Source organism: Accipiter gentilis, chromosome 6 (genome assembly GCF_929443795.1).
Source record: "Accipiter gentilis chromosome 6, bAccGen1.1, whole genome shotgun sequence".
NCBI lineage: Eukaryota > Metazoa > Chordata > Aves > Accipitriformes > Accipitridae > Astur > Astur gentilis.
In genome coordinates, this window is record NC_064885.1 from 8,090,373 (window position 1) to 8,106,510 (window position 16,138).

General features: G+C 66.1%; 2 protein-coding genes across 9 annotated transcripts; both read left to right on the plus strand.

Moving 5' to 3' along the window:
• The first annotated feature begins 268 nt into the window (after nt 1-268).
• LOC126039578 (uroplakin-3b-like protein 1) lies at nt 269-2,279 on the plus strand. The gene is made up of 6 exons (XM_049802913.1): nt 269-386; nt 827-979; nt 1,100-1,331; nt 1,421-1,497; nt 1,882-2,011; nt 2,134-2,279. The coding sequence occupies exons 1-6, from the start codon at nt 341-343 to the stop codon at nt 2,237-2,239; spliced, it is 744 nt and encodes a 247-aa protein (XP_049658870.1). The 5' UTR covers nt 269-340; the 3' UTR covers nt 2,240-2,279.
• Nucleotides 2,280-4,610: 2,331 nt separating this feature from the next.
• LOC126039738 (ras GTPase-activating protein 4-like) lies at nt 4,611-14,830 on the plus strand. 8 transcript variants are annotated; one of them, XM_049803316.1, is made up of 20 exons: nt 4,611-4,735; nt 8,903-8,959; nt 9,371-9,484; nt 9,847-9,908; nt 10,044-10,176; nt 10,479-10,560; nt 10,743-10,874; nt 10,972-11,063; nt 11,336-11,459; nt 11,567-11,720; nt 12,068-12,132; nt 12,366-12,478; nt 12,549-12,735; nt 13,013-13,150; nt 13,284-13,595; nt 13,688-13,825; nt 13,901-14,036; nt 14,125-14,245; nt 14,330-14,388; nt 14,550-14,799. In XM_049803316.1, the coding sequence occupies exons 1-20, from the start codon at nt 4,671-4,673 to the stop codon at nt 14,669-14,671; spliced, it is 2,406 nt and encodes an 801-aa protein (XP_049659273.1). In that variant the 5' UTR covers nt 4,611-4,670; the 3' UTR covers nt 14,672-14,799. The 8 variants fall into 8 exon arrangements, 7 of the variants coding, with proteins under 7 accessions (XP_049659273.1, XP_049659275.1, XP_049659279.1 ...); XM_049803318.1 differs by having other exon boundaries at nt 12,366-12,458; nt 14,166-14,245; nt 14,550-14,681; XR_007506392.1 differs by lacking the exon at nt 14,550-14,799 and having other exon boundaries at nt 12,366-12,458; nt 14,330-14,374.
• The last annotated feature ends 1,308 nt before the right edge of the window (nt 14,831-16,138 follow it).

A 16,138-nucleotide genomic window follows, 5' to 3' on the forward strand; every position in this document is an offset into this window, starting at 1 on the left:
GGCCTCGGCTTGGCGGCATTTGCTAACAGGGGGGCCACATGCTGGCACCGGTGGGGTCTGCGGGGACCGCCGAGGTGGGCATCACCCTGGGGTGGCACACTCTGCCCCATTGCCTGGGTGAGGATTGTTGCCCGCCAGTGTCACGAGCGTGGCAGTTCTCAGCACGCCTCCCGGGCAGGCGGTCAGGCATAGGAAATGCTCCCTGGGGAAACAAGCCCAACCTGTTTGCCACGGGGCTGGCGCAGGAATGTGGGCGGTTGGCGGCCACAGGTAGGTTCCCCGCAAGGACGCAGAACCCGGCCACCCGCACTCCCGCCCTTGGCATCCAGGCGCCCGCACCATGTTCCTGCTGCTTCTCCCTCTCCTAGCGATGGCCCACGGCCTGGGTGAGTCCGCCAACGCCGTCAGGCTGGGCTGGGGGTCCCCGCTGTCCCCTGCTTGCGGGGCTTGTCCCCAGAGTCTGGAGGTGCAGGGCGGCTGATGTCCCCCCGCTATTCTGGGTGTCACCCCTAGCTAGCATCCCTGGTGTCACCTCCCTGGGACTGCTGGTACAGCGTGGGGTCCTCTGGGGGGGTCTCGCAGGGGTGTCCCGCCCCGGGTGGTGGCACGGGGGTGTCTTCGCTTCCTCTTCTCACGAAACATGTTGTGTCGGAGCCCAAAACGCGGGGGCAGGAGGGGAGCGGGGGTCAGGTCCCTCCTGTCCCCGTCTCCACGCCGAGCCCCCGGTATTGCTGCAGCCGGATGGAGCCACGGGTCCGGGGGCTGCAGTGGGGGTCTCGCACCCCTCCACTGCACATCTCCCCCCCCTCTTGGCTTCTCACCGCAGACGAACGCCTGTACAAACCCAAACTGAGCACGGCCAGCCCCACCCTGGGGGGCCTGACGACCAGTTCCACCTTCACACTGGAGCAGCCCCGCTGCGTCTTCACCAACCTGCAAGATGACATCGTCATCTGGCTGGTGGTGGCCGTCCCCAAGGGTAGGTGGGATGCGGCGAGGCCCCGGGGGGAGCAGCCCCGGGCAGGGGTGTGCTCAGGGCTCCCCGTGGCCCCCCAGTCCGCCCCGGGGTCCCTCCTCATCCCTGTCCTTGTCCCTGCAGCCGTCCCCAACTTCAAAAACAGCGTGATGCCGGGGTCCCCCGAGAGAGCGTTCCAGAAGTTTCCCACCAGCGCCCTCGCCTACATGACCCTCAACACCACCCTTCTCAACTACCCCTGCCACAAACCCCCCAGGGAGATCACGGTGCTGCGCGTCGGCAGCGAGACCAGCTGCGCCAAGGATAACACGAGACCCACCTGCAACGGCCCCCTGCCCGGTCCTGGGCCCTACCAGTGAGTCTGCCTATGGGGACATGCCCCCCACCCCTGCCGGGAGCCCCCCCGGGTCGCAGGACCGTGGCCAACCTCCCTTCCCACCCCAGGGTGAAGTTCCTCGCCTTGAACGATTCCAACCCCGTGGCCGAGACAGCCTGGTCGGACCCCATCACCCTGAAGACAGGTACCGCTGCCGGGGTGCTCGTCCTGCCCGTCGCATCATCCCGCAGCCGTCGGGTGTTGGGGGGGTGCGGGGTGGTCCTGGGGGGGCTGCACGCTGAGCACCAGCGGCTCGGGGCGCAGCGTGCAAGCAGCCAGGGAAACTGAGGCAGGGTGCTGTTGCAGGTCCTGCCGGGGTACGATGGCACGGTGCGACGGCACGCTGTGTTTGCACGCTGCAATTGCGCATTGCGTTTGCACACTGGCATCGCACGTTGTGTTTGCACGCCGCGTTTGCACGCCGCGATTGCACGCTGCGATCGCCCACGAATGCACCGTGCCCCGGCCGGGCCCCCTGCGCTGCCTCGGGGTACACGTGCCCCTCTCTCCCCTCCCGCTCTCTCCCCAGCCCGGCAGTTCAGCAGCATCCCCACCACGGGCAGCGGGCACAGCGCCGGCATGATCGCCCTCACCTCCATCCTCTCCATCCTCTTCGCCATCCTGCTGGCCGGCCTGGTGGCCATGCTGGTCTTCTGTGGGTGAGTGCCACCCGGGGGAGCCACGATGGATGCTGGGGACGTGGGACCTGTGTCAGAGGGTGACACTGGCACCCCGCGGCCCCCACCCTCGTCCCTCACACCCCCCCCCCTTCCCTCTCCAGCTCGAACGCTTACGGCGGCAGCAGCAGCTTCAGCAAACCGGAGGCGGTAACGGTGCAGCGGTACAACACCCACCATGTCTACGACCAGCCAGCCGCCCGGCTCTGAGCCCCCATCGCAGCCCCACGCAGCCTCCCCCCCCCCCGCTCCAGCCGGCCCGCGCACCCTCGGCGATTGCGCCACCGGTGTCGGTGGCACGACGTGGGGGCACGGCCAGAGCTGCCCTGTGGACCGGGGCCCCGGGGAGCCACGGTGGAGCGGGAGATTAAAGGCCTTTCCGCATGCTTTGCGCCCGGTCTCTGCCTCCTGTTTGTGCCCCCCGCCCCCCCCGGGAATGGCACCCACCGAAACCTCGCCGCCTCCCGCAGCCCCTGGAAAAAGCCCCGTGACCCCGTCCTCGTGCCCCCACGCAGGGCTCTGAGTCCCATCCCTGGGTGGGGGATGGCTGCCGCCCGGGGCAGGATGCGGCCAGGGATGCTGTGGAGTGGGAGAAGCATTTTCGCACCCAGCTTGGGGCACCTGCACCCACTTTGAACGGGGAAAAGTCCCCCGGAGCGCGGGGCAGCGAGGGGAGCCTGACCCCCCCTTCCACAGCCCCGACGCTGGGGTGAGGGACACAGAAATGTCCCCAGGAGTGGGTGACGGGGTATAGAGGGGGTGTTTTTCCCTGTTCCCACCCACCCCACAGCGATTTCTCCCTGTCCCAAACCTGGAGGAGGGTTTCCCCCAGGCAGAGCTGGCCCAATCCTGCCCGGGTGCTGCTGATGTTCCCTTGCTAGCCACGAGATGGCAAGAGGGAACCGGCAGCCCGGGGCCTGATCCTGCCCCAGGGTGTGGGTCCCTGATCCCGCACTGGTGGGGGGAGTGGGTTATGGCGGGCCTGATCCCGCACCAGGGGCTGGGGGGGGCCAGATCCAGCATTCTTGATCCTGTACCAGGGTGTGGGCCCCCAATCCTCCCCGGGGGATGCGGGGCCTGATCCTGCCCGGGCATCGTTGGTGCCCTGATCCTGCAGCCTGGGCAGGATGAGACCCCACTGGTGCCGAGGACAAGCAGGCCAGAGAGCGCTGCAGGGTGGCCGTGCCCCCCCTTTGAGCGGAGTCAGGGTGGGTACGCATATACAATATATGTCATATACATATATTAAAAAAAAACCTACTATTTTTTCCGTAGGTGCCGTGCAAAGGGCAGCATCACATTTATACCTGATCCATGGTCACAGCGCCCTTACCGGGGTGTCCTTACGCTGCCCGGGGGGGTGTTAGCAACTTGTCTTTTCCCCCCCCTCCGGCATGCTGCCGCTGCCAGGAGCTGGCCTCCATGGAGGCCAGCCAAGGAAAATCAAGCAAATCCGGCGATTAACTCCTGCGGAGACCAGCCCGGCCGCATCGAAGGGACGGTTTCATCCGGCAAACGCGGGTCCCCTCCGTCCTACCCCGTTCCTGGACACGAAACACCCGTTTCACCCGCAAAGCGGCTTCGAGCGGCTGGGGGCGGGGGGGCCCGTCCCTTGTCACGCCGGCGTTGCCGGAGGTGGGACACGCGGCCCCGGCCGTGTGCGGGGCCGGAGCCGGCACATGGGGAGGCGCGAGCGACGGTAACAGGCGACTGCGCCTCGTCCCCCTGTCCCCCGGCGCGGGGGAGGCAGAGGGGCAGCCTGTCCCCGTAGTGTCCCCGTAGTGTCCCCACGGTGTCCCCGCGGCGGCCGGGCGCAAATGCCAAGGTCCGGCGGCGTCTGCCGGCACGGCCCTGAGCCCCGGCTTTGGGTGCCGGGCGAGTCCTCCAAGCCGAGGCAGGTCTCGAAGAGGGGGTGCCCTGACCCCCCTCCTGTATTTATGGCACCAAGCCCCCCCCCCCCGTCAAAAGCCAGGGGGGGCTCAAATGCTCCTCAAATACTCCCCCCCCCTTTCAAATACCAGTCCCTCTGGGGGTGCTGCAGCTGGGGGGGGATGCAGTGCTTAAAAAAAAAAAAGAAAAAAAAAGGTAAAAAAGCAAGTCAAAGAGGGGGTTTGGGGTGGGGGGCAGCGGGGAGTGGCGGGTGCTGGGCTGGGGGCTGCAGCCCCCCAGGCTCGTGGGGGGAGCGGGGGGGTAGCAGAGACCCAGTGTGGGTCCGGGCCTTAATTGCCAACACAGGGGGGGTGCTGGGCTGAGCAACCCCGGCACCCCCGGCAGCGCGGGGTGTCCCCGTCCCCCCCCCCCGGGGTGTCCCCGTCCCCCCCCCCGGGGTGTCCCCGTTCCCCACGCCGGGACCCCGCCCCGCTCCGGAGCGCCACCGCATCTGCCCCGCCCCCACCCGCCTGAGCCCCGCCCCCACCCGCCTGAGCCCCGCCCCCGCCCACCCAGGCTCCACCCCCTCTGCCGACGGCAAGCTACAATCACCCAATCGCCGCCAGGGAAAGGCTTCCGGTCCCGCCCTTCGTCCCGCCCCGCGCGCTGATTGGCGGCTGGCGGCGCCGGCCCGCACATGGGCGCGGGGCTGGGTGCCGCGGGTTCGAGGCTCCGCTCAGCTCCTTCGGCTCCGCTCCGCTGCCCGCCCGCCATGGCCCGGCGGAGCGCGCTCTCCATCCGCATCGTGGAGGGCAGGAACCTGCCCGCCAAGGACATGTGAGTCCCCCCGGGGGGGCCGCGAGGGGTTTGGGGGGACAGCCCGGCAGGGAGCCCCCCCCTGCCCCAGGAGTGCTGTGGGGTGTCCCTCCAACAGGTCCCTGGGCTTTGGGGACACCCCTCCCAGGGTGGCTTTGGGGTGTGTGTCCCCCTGCTTTGGGGGCTCGCCCAGAACGGCTTGGGGTCCCCCTCAGCAGTGCCTGTGCTTTGGGGGTTCCCTCCAGGATGGCCGTGGGGTCCTCTTGCATTGGGGGCGTCCCCCCCGGGGCGGCTTTGGGGGGTCCCCCCAGCAGTGCCTGTGCTTTGGGGGTTGTCCCCAGGGTGGCTTTGGAATCCCCCTTGCTTCGAGGTTCCCCACCAGGATGGGTTTTTGGGTGCCCGCAGCAGTCCTCGGTGCTCTGGGGACTCCCTCAGAGCACTTTGGTGTCCCCCTGCTTGGGGACACCCCCAGGGATGGCTTTAAAGTTGCCTCCCAGGAGCACCCGGTACTGTGGGGTGCCCCCAGCAATGCCCCCAGTTTGTGGGGCTCCCCCTGTGCTGCCATGGGGCAGGGCTACCCCCACCATGCACCCCCCTCATCTGGCCCTGGAACTGGGTCTTTTGGGGGGACCCCTGGACAAGCAGCAGGACCCCTGGTACAGCCGTCCCCCAAAAAGAGCAAGGAGGAGCCCGGGTGCTCGGGCCCCCGTCACTGCTCCATTCCCAGCCCTGGCTCAAGCCCACCTGGCTGCGGTCCGGGGGGGCTCCGCTGGCAGCCCCTTGGGTCGGGTTTTCACTCCTTGGCAGCCCCCCAAGGGCTGTCCACGTGTCGTGGCGTTAATCTCATCGCTCTGACCCTTATGGGGTGGGATGTGGGGACAACGGTGGGGTGGCACGGGGGGACGACGTCAGGGTGGCCCCCAGCTGCCAAGGCAGTGGGAGGCTGTTGGGGAGTGCTTGGCAGCGGGGCAGGGTCGGGGCTGCCGGAAAACCAGCAAAAATCCCTGCAGCCGTCATGGAAAAAGAGGATAAACAAGGAAAGAAACATGACTTTTTTTTTTTTTTTTTTTTTTTTTTCTTTTTTTAAATCCCATGTGTCGGGGCCTGATTTTTAAATCCCTTGGCATAACTCCCTGCCGGCAGCTTGAACCAGCGTGGGCAGGCTCTGTTTTTTAGGAGGCTTTGCTTTTTAGGAGAATGTGTTGCAGAAAGCCGCTGTGCGATACGGAGCTTTCCAGACCAGAGGCTTTGGGACACGGCTTTGGGCAGGGAGAGCTGCCACCCCGGCAAGGAGGGAAACCCGAGCGCCGGATCCGGCACGCTCACCCGCTGCTGCCTGACCTTGGTGGCCGCCGGCCCCCTCCCCTGTGGACGGGGGCTTATGAGATCCGGTTCCTCCGCTCTGCCCTGGCGCAGCCTTTGGGATGGCTGCCCATTTCCCAGGGGGAAAATCCATCCGCAGGGCGTCAACGGCAGCCCTGGGCTTATTCGCAGGTCAGACTTTGTTTGCAAGCACCCACGGGTGACGGGGCACCCCCAAACCCCTGTGGGCCCACTCCCAGCTCCTGCCGGATTCAGCAGAGACAGTCACAGGAGCAGGATTCGGCCGATGTTGCTGTGGTTTGTAAGTCCCCTGGTGCCACCCTGCTCCAAGGAGCCGTGCCACCGGCAGCCCCCTCTTTCCCCCTGGCGGCAGCGGGGCGATTTCAGTGGGGTTTAGCCTCGATGCCAGGCTGTGGGACTGTGCCCACGTCTCCCACCTCTTCCTGGTGCAGAAGAGCCGGCCGTTTGGTTTTGTCTTCCAAGCCAGCACCCGCCCAGCGCGGGGCTTGGCACCGTACGGCCACGAAACCATGAAACTGCCCATAAAGAGGCAGGAAACCCCCTCCTGCTTTCACCCTCCGGCACGTCACTGCCTAACGCCAGCTCCCAAAACCCAGGCAGGCAGGAACGGCCACAGCAGCTCTTGCTCAGCCCTGGGTGGGTTCTGTCCCTGTGTGTCCCCCACCCAGGACGCAGCGGGAGCGGGAGCCCCCTCCCAGCTGAGCGCTGCAAAATCCTCCCCTGCATCTTCATTGCAGGAAAGCAAGGAAATTTTGTATTTTGTTTCGGTTTATTTTATTCTATTTTATTGCCTCCCCCCCCAGGGGCTGGGCAAAGCGGCACTGTTGTCTACACCAGTGAATTTTTAATTGCAAAACTTGATGCCTCAGCACCCAGCGCTGCCTGCTGGGATGGATGGCTCCGGGAAGCATGCATGTTTATTTCCTCCCACCCTCACCCCCCCCAATATATACTGTGCTATCCATCTTTAACGCTTCAGTCTTCATTTCCTCTTTTTAAAGCCCAGCCTTCCCCTTTCCTAGCTCCTTCCCCTGTACCACCTCCCCCCGTCTCGCCTCCCACGACCACACGTGCCGGCGTGGGGGGGCCGGGGCCGGTGGCCGAAACGAGCCGTGCCCTGCGCAGGCACCAGCAGGATGCCCAGCACCCGCTGAGCGCCTGCAAACCTTATAAATCTCTTCCCTTGACATCTCCCGGGCGCTGGTTAGCGTCCAGGGATGGCGATGCTGCGCGGACGATGTCACCCGGCGCGGTGCTGGGTTTCCCACCCGCCTTTGGAGCGGGGATTTATCCCTCGCTGATGCGGATCACAGCCCACAGGAGGATGGATTTTGGCTGCCCTGCTTTTTAATCCCTGGAGCGCACGATGCCCCAGTACGGCAAGGGTGGCTCCGGGCTCCTTGCGTCCCAGGGGACGTGGAGGGGCCCGTGTGCTCAAAACGTCCCCGTGTTGGGGACGAGGTTTTCCCACCGCCGGTGGTGAGGCAGGTCCCATCCGAAGCCTGCCCTGCGTTGCTGGGCACGGCTCAGGTGGGCAGATGTTCCCTTTCTGCCTGCGTGCTCCCTGCCCAACCTGATGGTTTGCATAAGGCAGGAAATGTCAGCAAGAGGCTCTGGTTAATGGTGCTTCACTCACCGCTCTCATTAAAACCCTCTCGAGTGGAGGGCTGGAGATGGGAGCGGGCAGGCAGAAAGCTGTTTTTAGCAACCTGCCTGCATGGCCCAAAATGCTTGGGGTGCCTGGTGATGGGGATGCCAGCGTGGTACCCGCGACGCACGACCCAGAGAAAAGAAACCCCCCGCAGCCATGTTTTGCAGGGCAGGGAGCACCTCAAACCCTTCGAATCCCCCAAACCCTTTTAACCACCCCCCCCCCCAGCAGCTGGCTTTCAACCTCCCTGGTTTTGGGATGGAGAAATAGCTCTGTGCTTGGGGTCCCCACCCCTGCGGTCTGTCCCCCCCCTCTTCCAGGACACTCGTGGCTGGCTGACGAAGGCTACGAGGACCAGCGTTAATGAGTAACCGTGCTCAGAGCAGGCTGCTCAGTGCCGGCTGCCTGCGGGACGGGAGCCACAACCTTTCCACCCTCTTGGCCAGCACCCGGGTCCCACCGGCTCCTCTGCCTCCGGCCGGAGCCCCCACCCCTGCCTGCAACTGAGTCACCTCGTTTCTGAATAACTGGGGCAATAAGCTGTAAAATGATGATTTTTTTTTTTGGCAGCGGCGCACAGGAGCGATGACTCGGGTCATCCCCAGGGAGGAAGCGGGGTCAGAGCATCACGGCGGCTGCCAACAGCCTGTGGCTACCGTGGCGCACGCTGCCTGCCCTTCACACCCTCTGCATCACTGGAGGTGTCCCCAGGGATGTCCCCATCCCTACGGAGGTGTCGGGCTCTGGGTGCACCCCGGGGCCGGAGGAGGCTGCTGTGGCCTCGCTTCCAGTGTGTGCAACGGGGCTGCGGGTGCCTGAAGCCGTTTTGGGGAAAGGGTGGGTTTTGTTTGTTCTTTGCCTTCCTATTTGGAAGAGGAAAGCCACTTTCAGCTGCCAGCGGGATGTGGTGGCCGGACACGGTCAGGGATGCGTTTCCCCGGGCTGGGAGTGAAGCTGGGGTCACCATGTGCCTGCAGCCATGGTCAAATCCACCCGCCGAATTCTTTGGCTTCTGGGGCTCTGTACCCCAGCACCCCATAACCCCGGGGTGACCCTACAAGGGGCACCTGCGAGGTGGGTTTGCCAGGGCTGAAGGTTTTGGTCACCCACGACCACGAGAGCCCCATGGGGCTGGGGTGGGGGGCCAGGGCCGTGGCTGGCGGCGCTGACAGAGCCGTGCCGTGTCCTTCTAGCACGGGGAGCAGCGACCCGTACTGCATCGTGAAGATCGACAATGAAGCCATCGTCAGGTGAGTGGCTTCATGTCCCTGGCTGGTCCTCAAACCTGCTGGCACAACTGGCTCCTGGCAGGTTCCTCCATCCACCCTGCTGCAGGCACAATGTTGTTGTCGTTATTATTATTATTCCCTGCTTTGGGCTGAGCTGCTCTTGCAGACGCAGGCTGCGATGTCTAACAGCTCATGGCGACCCCCCACCCTGTAAGTGACCCCCCCCCCATGTCTTGCCAGACCAGAACCCCAAGACAGGACGGGGACAGGGACCCATTCCCTGTCCCAGCTGAAGGTTCAAAACTGTGGGTGCTACCCCCTGCCATGTGTCACAGAAAGCTGGGGAGCTCACAGGGCTGGGGAGGTGGGGAGCGCCCCGGTGAGGCATCCCCGTCCCCCCCCACCCCGTCACTAGTGCCGTCTGCCCCGCAGGACTGCCACGGTGTGGAAGACGCTGTCCCCGTTCTGGGGGGAGGAATACGAGGTGCAGCTCCAGCCCAACTTTCACAGCATCTCCATCTACGTCATGGATGAGGATGCGCTCAGGTACGGGCAGGTCGGCTGCGGGGCGGTGGGGGCTCGGCATGGGGACTCAGAGGTTGGTGGCTTTGCCTACCTGCGTGCTCAACCCCGTTGTAGACACCAGAGAATCCACACCTCGCCATGCTGGCTTGGGCTTTGGGACACAAAAGGGTGAAGTTATTTCCTGAGGTTGTTTTCCAGCTGGCAGCAAAGGGTGGCTGACGCACTCCATGGGGACAGACACGCCATGGTGGCCCCAGCCCCGGATACCCGGGCACCATTTTTCCCCACCGAAACGCGCGGCAGGGGCTGTCCCGCCTGGGGCCCACTGGAGCGGGCAGGCTCCTATCCCACACCATGTCCTGCTCTTGGCTTCTGTTTTCCAGCCGCGATGATGTTATCGGGAAGGTCTGCATCACCCGGGACATGCTGGCGGAGCACCCCAAGGGTAGGGGGACGGGTGGCCGGCAGGGTCCCAGCAGGGACCCGTCTCCCATCCCTGCCACGAGCCGGTCCCAAAGGTCCCCCCAGTGACACCCACCCACCCCCCCACCCCCCATGAGGGTGCCATCTTTTCCCGCAGGCTACAGCGGCTGGATGAGCCTCAGCGAGGTGGACCCCGACGAGGAGGTGCAGGGGGAGATCCACCTGCGGGTGGAGGTCCTGGGGAGCCCGGGCAGCCGGCGGCTGCTGCGCTGCACCGTGCTGGAAGCCAGGTGAGGAGGGGACACGGGGGTGGCAGGGGGCTGCGTGTGCAGCTGGGATGCGTACGGTGAGTCCTGGCTGCTCCGTGACTCGGTTTCCCCACTGTATCAGGGTCTTCTTGGTTATCCTGCCTTGGGTGCAGAGCATCCTCCCCACTACCCAGCAGCTGATGGGGGTCCTGGGGCAGGGTCCACCTGGTCTGCTGGTCTTTAGGGTGTGCATCTCGAGATGCTGGGGAACCGAGGAGGGGAGTGGGTGCCGCGGGTGTCCTTATTTTGGGAGGATACTGGGAAATTCCCCCTCTCCTCGGCAGGGATTTGGCCAGGAAGGACCGGAACGGCGCCTCCGACCCCTTTGTCCGCCTGCGCTACAACGGGAAGGTGCAGGAGAGCACCGTGAGTTTGACTTCAGTTTATCGTGATCCCCCAACCCGTTGGCGGTGCAGGTGAAATTATCCCACTGGGAAGCCCGGACCTCAGCCAGGAGCCATCCCTGCCCTCTGGCATCCCCATCTTGGCATCCCCAGGGGGGTGTCGGATCCACCTGGCGAGAGGCGATGAAGCTGTCGCCTTTGCAGGTGGTCAAGAAATCCTGCTATCCCCGCTGGAACGAGACCTTCGAGTTCGAGCTGGCTGAGCCCGCCGGGGAGAAGCTGTGCGTGGAGGTGTGGGACTGGGACCTCGTCGGCAGAAACGACTTCCTGGGCAAGGTGAGCCCCCAAACCTCGTCACCGCTGCCGGGGGGGGTGGGGGTGGGGGGGGTCTGCCCGGCTGCCTGCCCGACCCCCTCCTGCCATCCCCTCCCAGGTGGTGTTCAGCGTCCAGGGGCTGGAGGCGGCCGGGCAGGAGGAGGGCTGGTTCGGGCTGCGGCCGGACAAGTCCAAGCCAAGGGAGGACGAGTGAGTCTCAGCATGGGGTTGTTGGGGGGTACCAGGGGTGGTCCCAGGGCCCACAGTGGCGTTGGGGAGGGGGTTGTTCCTGGGAAGCATCATCCCTTTTGGAGGGGCAGCTCTTGGAAGTGCCCTTGTCTGGGAGCGGGGGGTAAGTGCAGGGCAGCCCCACCTGCCTGGCCAGGCTTTCCCAGGCTGTCGGGCCGCCTCCTGCTTGGTGAAGTACTTCTCCATCCCTGCATCCATCCCTCCGTCCACCCACCCACCCTGTGCTCCTGCAGGCACCGAGGCAGCCTGGGCTCGCTGCAGCTGCAGGTGAGGCTGCGGGACGAGACGGTGCTGCCCTCCCAATGCTACCAGCCCCTGGTCCAGCTCCTGTGCCAGGAGGTGAAGTCGGGGCGCCAGGTGAGGGGTCCGTGCAAAGCCCCGCCAGGGCACCCACCTTCCTCCGGCTCTCTGCCAGGGCATTCGTCTCCCTCAGCCCATCACGTCGTGGTGCCTCTCCCCACCAGGACGGCCAAGTGCACCTGGTCACCCTCCTGGATGAAACTACCACGGCCGAGTGCCGGCAGGAGGTCGCCGTCAACTTGGTCAAACTCTTCCTGGGCCAAGGGCTGGTCAAGGAGTTCCTGGACCTGCTCTTCGAGCTGGAGCTGGCCAAGCCCTGTAAGGCTGGAGCGGGGAGCGGAGCCAAAGGCTTCCAACCATCTCCTGGGGCTGCAAAACCTCCGGGACCTTGCGCGGTGACTTTTCTGGGGTGATGGTTGAGGTTCAGCCATCACGCTGTGCTCCGGGTGGGAACCTGTTGGGTTCATCCCAAGCAACTCATGGGCTGAGGTTGGCTGCGGTTGGTGGAGGAGCAGGTGGCTTGAGGTTAGGAAATCCCCGTAACTCCCGTGGAAATGGCCGGAGGTGGAGGGCACAGCCCCTATAAATGCCCCCCCATGATTGCAGCTGCTTGGTGGGTGACCTGTGGTCATCCCCCAGGCCACAGACCCTCTCCTGTTTTGCAGGCGAGCCCAACACATTGTTCAGGAGCAACTCCCTGGCCTCGAAGTCGATGGAGTCCTTCCTCAAGGTGCCACACCACCCGAAACCTGCTCTTCCCAGGTCACCCTGGCCCTGGGCTGTCCCCACTGGGACCGGTTCCTTTGGGGAGTACTGGGAGGGCTGGTGGGGCTGTGTCTTCCCTTGGGATTGGGAGTTTGGAGAAGGTCCCCTGGGTCACCCTTATCAGGGAGTCTGGGGGTGTCGGGTGCCAAACCTGTGGCCGTGCCCCCCATCACCGTCCCCTGAGCGGTCCCTCGGCAGGTGACAGGGATGCCGTACCTGCACGCCGTCCTGGGACCCACCATCACCCGTGTGTTCGAGGAGAAGAAGTACGTGGAGCTGGACCCCGGCAAGGTGGAGATCAAAGACGTCGGGTAAGGGGTGCACGGGGCGGTGGGGCGGGGGCGGCCCTGGCCGTGGGGTTGACGGTGCCGGTGCCCGCAGGTGCTCGGGGCTGCACCGGGTGCAGACGGAGGGCGAGGTGATCGAGCAGGGCCGCCAGCACCTCCAGTCCTACCTGGGCGAGCTGCTGGACGCCATCATCAAGTCGGCCCCCGCGTGTCCCCCCGTCATCCGCGCCGCTTTCCGGCAGCTCTTCCAGCGCGTCGGGGAGCGATTCCCCCAGCACCAGGTTGGGCTGCGGCGGGGGATGGACCGGGGGTCAAACAGGGATGTCCCCAGGGGACAGGGTACACTGGGTGCAGTCCCCAGCTTTGGTCAATGGGGTCCCCTCTTGGGCGTGGGGGCAGCCCCCCAGGGACAGGGGGCTGTGCTGCGCCCAAACAACAACCCAGTTTGATGTTGAAGCCAGCCCCTCTGTGCCTGGCGCGTCGATGCGTGCGGTACCCGGGGCTGTCCCGCGTTGGGGCGGACCCTCACACCTCTCCCCCCGCCTCGGTCGCCTGCAGCACGTCAAGTTCGTGGCCGTCACCAGCTTCCTCTGCCTCCGCTTCTTCTCGCCGGCCATCATGACCCCCAAGCTCTTTCACCTGCGGGAGACGCACGCCGACGCGCGCACCAGCCGCACGCTGCTGCTCCTGGCCAAGGTGGGACGAGGCGGGGGACGCCGGGGGGGGGGGGGTGGTGTGGTGTGTGTGTCACCCAGGTGGGGTTTTTGGGGTGCCTGGCTGCTTCCCATTGGGGAGGGCTGGTGACGCCGCCGTTCCCGGGGGTCTCCAGGCTGTCCAGATGGTGGGCAACATGGAGCCGGCAGCCGGGCGGGCCAAGGAGACCTGGCTGGCACCGCTGCTGCCCGCCCTGCAGCAGGGCATCGCCCAGATGAAGGACTTCATCTCCCGGCTGGTGGGGACGGAGGAAGAGGAGGAGGAAGGCGAGGGGGGACCGCTGGGCCCCCCCGCCGTGGTGGTGAAGGAGGGGCCGCTCTTCGTCCACAAGACGCGGGGCAAGGGGCCGCTGCTGGCCGCCGCCAAGAAGCTCCACTTCTGCCTCACCGGGGAGGCCCTCAGCTTCGGCAAGAGCCCCGGCGCAGAGGTAGGGGGGTGCCGGGGGGGGGGGGCAGCGAGGGTGGTGGCAGGGTCCGTGGCACTGACCCCCTGCGTCACATCCGCTGTGCCCCCCATCAGCGCAGCGGCGCCATCGCCCTGGCCGACATCCTCGCTGCCGAGAAGGTGGAGGAGAAGAGCTTCGGGAGCTCCCACGTCATGCAGGTGGTCTACGTGGGCGCGGGTGGGCAGCAGGAGACGGCCTACCTCCAGTGCAAGGTGGGACGGGGACGGGGATGACACGTTACCCCCCCGGAGGGGTGTCACAGCCCCCTGACTGTCGTCCCCCCGCAGTGCGTCAACGAGCTGAACCAGTGGCTGTCGGCCCTGCGCAAGGTCTGCGTCAACAACCCCCGCGTGCTCCGTGCCTACCACCCCGGCGTCTTCCGCGGGGACAAGTGGAGCTGCTGTCACCAGAAGGAGAGGACAGGTACTGGGGAGGGCACCCGGGACCCCCTCGGGGGTGTTGGCAGGGGGTGTCGTCCCCCCGCCGCCGTCGTGAGCCCGCTGTCCCGCAGGGCTGGGGTGCGACCGGACCCGGCACGGCGTCACCCTGCAGGACTGGAGTGACCCCCTGGACCCCGCGGCGGAGGCGCAGCGCCTCTTCCACCACCTTCAGGGGCTCCGAGGGACCCTCCGGTGAGCCCCCGCCCCGGGGGGACCCCCCTGCACCCCCTCCCTCCTCCTGCCAACAGCCCGTCCCTCTTCTCCTCCTCTCCCTAGGGAAAAGTACTGGGAGCTGCTGGAGCCAGAGGGTGCCCCAAATGGCACCCGGGATGAAGGTAGGTTTGGGGGGGCGGTTTGGGATTTTGGGGACCCCGTTGGGGATGCTCTGGTTGGGACTTGTCCCCAGTGGTTGGGGGAGGGTGGCTGTGGTGGTTGGGGGGCGCCCCCCTTGGGGGTGCGGGGTCTCACTGCTGCCCCCCCCCCCCGCTCCCTGCAGGCACCCCCCTGCCCGAGGGGCTGAGCCGGCTCTTCGGGGTGCTGGGGGACCTGGAGGGCTGTCACCGCCTGGCGCAGCCCCCGGCCCCCCCCACCCCCGCCCTGCTGCAGCTGCAGACGTGAGGGGCCCGGTGCAGACCCCCCCCCCGGCCCCGGGGGGGTGGGGGTCCCCATGACTTGGGGACCGCGACGGTGGCAATAAAGGCACTTTGTACCCTGCAGCCCTGTCCTGTCTGTGGAGACGCTGCTGGCCACGGGGCTGGGCACCGGTGGCTCGGGGTGGGGGGACGGGACAGCGCTGGGCTGGGGAGGGGTTAAAGCTCTGCTGGTGGCACTGGTGGTTCTGCCGGTGGCAGCACTGGTGGCCCTGCTCATGGTGGCCCTGGTGACAATCGCCGGTGGCACTGCTGGTGCTGTTTCTGGTGGTCTGGCTGGTGGTGGTGTCACTGGTGGCCCTGCTCATGGTGGCCCTGGTGACATCGCTGTTGACACTGCTGGTGATGCCATTTCTGGTGGCCCGGCTGGTGGCGGTGGTGGTGTCACCGGTGGTTCTGCTGGCGGCTCTACTGGTGGCGGTGGTGGGGTCACCGGTGGTTCTGCTGGTGGCTCTACTGGTGGCGGTGGTGGTGTCACTGGTGGTTCTGCTGGTGGCGGTGGTGGTGTCACCGGTGGTTCTGCTGGCGGCTCTACTGGTGGCGGTGGTGGTGTCACCGGTGGTTCTGCTGGCGGCTCTACTGGTGGCGGTGGTGGGGTCACCGGTGGTTCTGCTGGCGGCTCTACTGGTGGCGGTGGTGGGGTCACCGGTGGTTCTGCTGGCGGCTCTACTGGTGGCGGTGGTGGTGTCACCGGTGGTTCTGCTGGCGGCTCTACTGGTGGCGGTGGTGGTGTCACTGGTGGTTCTGCTGGTGGCGGTGGTCGTGTCACCAGTGGTTCTGCTGGCGGCTCTACTGGTGGCAGTGGTGGTGTCACCAGTGGTTCTGCTGGCGGCTCTACTGGTGGCGGTGGTGGTGTCACTGGTGGTTCTGCTGGTGGCGGTGGTCGTGTCACCAGTGGTTCTGCTGGCGGCTCTACTGGTGGCAGTGGTGGTGTCACCGGTGGTTCTGCTGGCGGCTCTACTGGTGGCGGTGGTGGTGTCACCGGTGGTTCTGCTGGTGGCTCTACTGGTGGCGGTGGTGGTGTCACTGGTGGTTCTGCTGGTGGCGGCGGTGGTGTCACCAGTGGTTCTGCTGGCGGCTCTACTGGTGGCGGTGGTGGTGTCACCGGTGGTTCTGCTGGCGGCCTGGTGCAAGCTCTGCTGGTGGCTCTACTGGTGGAGGCACTGGTGCCGTCGCTGATGGTGGCACTGGTGACGTCGCTGATGGCACTGCTGGTGGCCATGGTGGTGGCACCACTGGTGGTTCTGCTGGGGGCGTTGCTGGTGGCGTCACGGGTGTTGGCGCTCCTCACGGCATCACCGATGACATCACCGCTAGCCCCGCTGCTGCCCTTTGGTGTCACCGGCGCTGACGTCACCCCCGGGGGCGGGGCGGGGCTGGGCCCGGAGGGGCCGAGCCTGCGCCGAGTCCTCCCGCCCGCCTGGGGGCGCTGTGG